At 47.3% G+C, this 6,000-nt stretch overlaps 1 protein-coding gene across 15 annotated transcripts in view; it reads left to right on the top strand.

Moving 5' to 3' along the window:
- The window catches only part of WNK2 (WNK lysine deficient protein kinase 2), a 132,561-nt gene extending 126,949 nt beyond the window's left edge, over positions 1-5,612 (top strand). For all 15 annotated transcript variants that reach the window (XM_036021427.1, XM_036021423.1, XM_036021428.1 and 12 more), the window contains 2 exons: positions 2,446-2,557; positions 5,410-5,612. In XM_036021427.1, the coding sequence (XP_035877320.1) occupies positions 2,446-2,557; positions 5,410-5,416 (119 nt within the window). In that variant the 3' untranslated portion in view covers positions 5,417-5,612. The remainder of the gene's footprint in view (positions 1-2,445; positions 2,558-5,409) is intronic.
- Positions 5,613-6,000: the final 388 nt, after the last annotated feature.

Genomic DNA, 6,000 nt, shown 5'->3' on the forward strand with positions numbered 1-6,000 from the left:
TTTGTTGTCCCCTCACCCACATACACACATCTGCTATATCTTTTTGTATAGTTTCCAGCTCTCTGCCCAAATTCTCAATCTTATCTCTCCTTCACATAGTATTTTAGTTTCCATTTTCTGTTTCACCTCATATTGCTTTGTCTGTTCTTGTGAATTTTGAACAAGGTGTGTGTGGGAAGTTGAATTTACAAATGTATTTGTAAAGAGAGTTTGAAGCCTAGAAGGTTTCTTACGGTTTTTGTTTGCTTTGGGGCACTTTACGCACTTTTAGCCATCTTGTGTAAAGTCTCTGGTCAGGGATCTTTACTGTTTAAGAGTTGAAATATGTCTTTATTATTGATTTATTGAAATTCACTACATGTTCTTCACCATACGCAGTTGGCCCTTGAATAAGCCCAGGGTCAGAGGTGTTCACTCCTATGCAGTTGAAAACCTACACTAGTCAGCCCTCTGCACACGTGGGCTCCCAAGCTGCAGATCGGAACCACAGCTGACCCCTGAACAACATGGGTTTGAGCTGCTCGGGACCTCTTGTACATGCATTCTTTTCTATCAATCCGTGGCTTGACTTTTTATTCTCTTAATAGTGAAAGGGAAATGGTAGAGATATTTATCTTATTGAGGTCCAGTTTATCAAATTTTATTTGTTTGGTAATATTCTAGTTTTATTTAAGGACCATTTGCCTCTTCCAAGACTAGGGATATTGCAGTCAGACCTGTAAGCCACCTCAAATTAACTTTTGTGTATGGTTTCATGTAGATTTAGTTTTCCCACCCCACCCCTACCCCCCATATATATATTTCTGGTCTTTATCAGCATGTTCCTTTCCTCAGACATTCATCAAGTGGCTATTCATGTAGGTCCATTTCTGAAACCACTGTTTTGTTCCATTGAGCCATTCTTTTATCCTTTGATAATACAACATCCTCTTAATCACTGTGGCTTTATAGAAAGTTTAATATCTGATTGTGTAAGACATCCAACATTGATCTTGTTTAAGAATTTCTAGATTTTTTTAGGTTCTTAATATTTCTATATACGTTTTAGAAACAGCCTCTTAATTTCTACAGAATACCCTGCTGGCATTTTGATTGGGATTATATCTGGGTTTTTGATCAACTGGGTAAGATTTGACGTATTAACAGTATTGAATGCTCCCATGAACTTGATTTTTTTTTTCTCTCAGCAAAGTTTTATAGTGTTCAGAGTAAAGGTGTTACACATATTTCATTAAATGTATCCTTAGGTAGTAGATGTTTTGGAATGCAGTTATAAATTATACTGTTTAAAAATTTTATTCTCCAGTTGTATGTTAGTATATAGAAATACAGTTGAGTTCTGTACCTTGTATCCTGCAATCTTGCTAAATTTGCTTGTTAGTTCTAGAAACTGATTTGTTCATTCTTTTGGTTTTTCTCCACATACAATTTTGTCATCTGTAAATAAAGATGGTTTTACGTTTTTTCCCAGTCTGTGCCTCTATTCCTTGCCTTGCTTTGGCTGGAACTTCCCATGGCACGTGGATTGTGCCATGGGAAGTTCCATGGATTTTGTCCAAAATCTTGTCCATGGATTTTGACTGGGAGCAGGGGGGCCTTCAGGGGAATGCATTTGGCACTTCACATTAGAACAGGGTAGACTGCAGGTTCTGCAGAGTCACTTCACAGGATTCAGCTGCTGTGCTGTCTTTGAAGGAATGTGGAATTCCTTAGATATCCTCCCTGCATCTGTGGAGAACATCATGTCGGATTCTCCTTTGTGGTGTAGCTACAGGAGGTACAGTGATTTCCACTGGAACAGCAGGATTGCATCCTGGGGCAAGCTCCACTAGGTTGTGATGTTTTATCATTTTTAGTTGTTGGATTAGATCCACCAACGTTTTCTCTAGAGATGTTGAAGTTTGTCGTTATCCTTTCTTGCAGTAGCCTACTCAGGTTTCTGCATCATGGGCATGCTGGTCTCACCAGCTATTGCTGTTCACTACCCCACCTTTGTGCTACTTCTCTGGGTTGTAGAGAGCAGAGGGGCTACCCTGCCATTGACTTGTAGGCCCTGGGCACATTTCCCTCATAGCTCCCCACTGCTCTGGTCCTCCCATAATGGCACCAACCAGTCAAGCAGTAGGCCTTTGGGTTGGGGTGTGTGGTCTCTCATTATGCCCTCAGTGGTCAGGCCCTGACAGGGCCATCTCTGGCCTGTGGACAGCTGGGGTATTGAGCTCAGAGTTGGCCGGGCTGCAGATTAGGAGGGCGAGGATAGGTGGACCTCTGCTTCCTGGTCCCACACTGTCACTCTGGTGTCAGTTGTTAGAATGTGACCGATGGCAGGTTTTGGGACACTCTCTTTTGAGGATGGAGAGTGTCCTGATCAAATGGACCCCTTGGGGCCATTGGGGGAGGCCAGGTGATTACAGCCACATGTGCCCTCACCTTCTTGTCTTATAGGTGAACACACCTCGAGCAGCAGTGGGGACACCATGTCTGGCCCTGGCACCCGGCCCTCTACCTACCACAGTCATTCCTGGAACTGCCCTGGCCCTGCCTTTGCCCATACCAGGTATTGCTCTCTCTGGCCTCTCATCCCTACCGTTTGCACTGCCTCTAGGCCAATACAGAAGCCTGCTCTTAGCTCCAGTTTCCTGGGGTCCCTGGGCAGCCCAGGCAGAGAGCTGAAACCCTGCCTGGCAACCACACTAGGGCACACTGGGTGGACCTATGCTCCCTGAAATGCTTATGGCCATCTGTGGTCAGCATGCCAGGCCCCAGGCTGTGGATTATGTAGTTCTGTCTAACTACTTACTAGATGGAATGAGCTGAATTGAGTATCCCAGAGTAGCTGGGCTATGGTTTGGCCTCCTAGTCCTGCCCCACATGCCTGAGGGTGCCCAGTAAAGGGGCCTACGTGACAGCTGGCCTTGCTTCCTTTATTGCTGCAGACCCTATTTCCTCTTAGGTTCCCATGGCCTATACTCAGTCTTTGCATCCACTTCCTATACTTGAATCAATGTTTAGGACATTGTAATCCCCCTGTAGAATTACAGTGCCATGAATTTCAGCTTTTCTGTTTCTGATGGAAAAAAATGTTTAAAAAGTCATGTTTTGGAAAAGCTGTATTTCATTTACAACTGGTTTGTGCATTGATATCTTTATTTACCATTTTAAGTTGCAAAGAGATATAAATGGCTTATAAATCTGAAACTACAGTCTGATCTTTAGTTTTCTGCTATAAGTGGTACTTTTAGTAGTGAACTAGTGACCTTGAGTATTGAAGAGTTGCAAATGGCAGGGAGTTCTGCTTTGTGTTCATAGAAGGAGGTCTCCCTGGGCTTCTTTGTTACTGGTAGCAAATAAATGGACATACATCCTCAACTGCAGCACTGTGGGCACTGTCAGCAGGACACATAGGGCTGCATGATTCCTGGGACCATACATTGCTAGCGGCATTTGGTCTCTTAATAAGGAATGTCAGTAGCTGTGTTTGGCTGTGTGGAACCTGCTGGAAAGTGCTAGGTAAGCAGACATGCCCTCAGGACCCAAAGCCAACCAGGGCTGCTGTGAGGTGGGGAAGTTAAGGGTGTGTGTCTCCTGTCTCACAGCTGACCACCATCCTCCAGAGACAGCACCACCCCTTCGGCTCTGGGGTCCCACCCACAATCCTTCTGGTCCTCCTTCCTTTTCCATTATCTACACTGAGGCCTGTGGCCACCTGCACCTCACTCTGTGGCATACTCACAGGCTATTCAACCCACCTCTGGCCCCCTGACTGCTCTCCAGGCACCATGGCTACCCTGCTAAGGGTGGGGTGTCCCTCCCCTCGAGATGTCAACAGGACTTCTCTTATGCTGGCACCAAACAGTCCCCAGAGGGAACTAAAGGCCCTGCTCCTCACTGGCCAGGATATTGCTCACTGCCTTCAGGGAGGCAGCTCATTGGACTGACCAACTGTGACTTATGGAATTCTGTATTTTGGAACCTACTAGAACTGGCTACCTTATTCTGGTTTAAATTTATTATTCTATCAATTCCATTAGAATTGAATTTTCTGGGTGATTATTTTTTGCCAGGACATAATGCTGTACTCAGAGTTTTCTTTCTCTGTGATGTACCCCTTGGTCCTTTGTTGAGTTTCGTGTGCCTTGTTCCTGAGGGCAATGGCAGCCACCCTCCCCTCCAACACTCACCCCACCTGCACTGCACCAACATGAGATCTGGTGTTCTGGCCTTGTACATGAATGGTCAGTGGCACAGAATCCCCAAGATATTATATATATGAAGGAGAAAAATGAATGTTTTTGCTTGAAAATACTGTGGAACAACATCTTTGTCCACATAAAAGCTGAACCAGCTAGCTTCATAGGGAGAATTGGGGAGGAGAGCTGGCTGGGTGAGCAGGCTGTGTGTGCCATCTCCCTGGTGGAAGCCAGGTATGATGGACTCAACTGTCAGGACCAGGGGATAAGTATAGGGTGTCAGGTGGGACCCAGTCTGTTGCACACAGTGCCCACCAGGTGTACCCTGGGGCCCAACGATGGCCAGCTTCTGCAGGCTCTGGGCCTGGGTTGGTCTGTTCACTCTGCTTTCAACCTCTTCAAACCTGAGCTGCATATAGATGTGGGGTGGGCTCTGCCCTGTGAACAAAGTGAACCTTGTAGGCAGCTAAACAGTGCCCTTGACCCCTGTCCATGTTGGCTGTTTCCAAGAAAGCTAGGTTTGCATGACTCTGTAGATGAAGTGCAGCGGGAGGTGTCAGGCTCTGGGCTTCATGAGAGGAGGATTTGGGGCTAGGTCATGGAACGAACTCTCTTGTCCTATAGGCACAGGGCCGTGGTGCAGGTGTGGGTTTGGGAAAGGTTTCCCTCATGGCCCGCTGTTCTGCAACCTCCATCCCATGAAGCTCAGCTTATGTTCCTGGCCATACGCCTTTGATGGCTTCATGCTCAGGCCTGTACCCCTGCATTCACTCAGGCTAGGGCTCACAGTGCCTTCTATTCCACCCAGCTAGGGTGGCTGCCCAGGTCTACAAGTCCTACACTCCTACTGAGATGCAGTCAGGCTTTGTGCCTCTACTCACAGAACGTTGGGATTGCCCAGCTACATTTGGTGCCTCATCTCAGGGCTGGCTTTGGGCAAAGACTGGGGCATCTCAGGGTTGCTGTGCCCAAGGATCCAGAGGTAGGTTGCTTCCTGTCCACTCAGGCTGGATGTGCTGGGAGGCGCTATCTGGTTTGGGGCACTTGCTCAATGCAGAGGTGTCCAGCAGGCTGGGGCTGCTAGGTCCATCTGCACAGGGGCAGTCAGGACTGCTAGCCCCCTGAGGAACACATCTGCTTTGGGGTCACTGCTCCACTTTCCAGGGCCTGGTGTGACCATGTAGGGCCTATAATGAGCTATGCTGGTTTTGTTTTCTAGATTCTGAGAGTGAGAAGCCCAACTGAGCCCAGGCTGGCTGACCTGACCCAGATGCCAGGCCCTGCGTCGTCGTACAGAGAAGGCGAGTCCGCACCTTGTGTCAGTTCACACTGTTTTGTAACCACTTTCTAAGCATTTTTTAAATTCACAATTGGAAACACAAATGTAACGCAACAATAAAAAGTATTTTGGGGGAAAAAGGACTTTGGTTTTTCAAACTCTCCTTTTCGGCTCTGGGGTCCCACCCACAATCCTTTTCAGTGGTCCTAGATAGGCCATTGGCCTGAGATGGCAGTGAGTGGGTACAAGTGCTGAAGCAACTCTGGAAACCACAGAGCAGGACAGTCTGGGGTACGCTTAGCCAAGAGTTCTGGTTGTGATGACCAACCCTTTGCAGTTTACAGGGTGCCACAGTGCCCCTCTTAGTTCAGGGTCCTTGCATCTGATGGCAGCCAGGACACATCAGATGGGTGACAAAGTCACACCTCTTGGAGAAGCAGTCTAGGCCCTGGATGGCAGGTGGTCTCTTCAGGCCCAGGGTAACGCCCATTCTTTGCAGGACCTGGGAGGCTGAGCAGCAATGCTCATCTC

The sequence above is a fragment of the Phyllostomus discolor genome, chromosome 3 (assembly GCF_004126475.2).
Source record: "Phyllostomus discolor isolate MPI-MPIP mPhyDis1 chromosome 3, mPhyDis1.pri.v3, whole genome shotgun sequence".
NCBI classification, from domain to species: Eukaryota; Metazoa; Chordata; class Mammalia; order Chiroptera; family Phyllostomidae; genus Phyllostomus; species Phyllostomus discolor.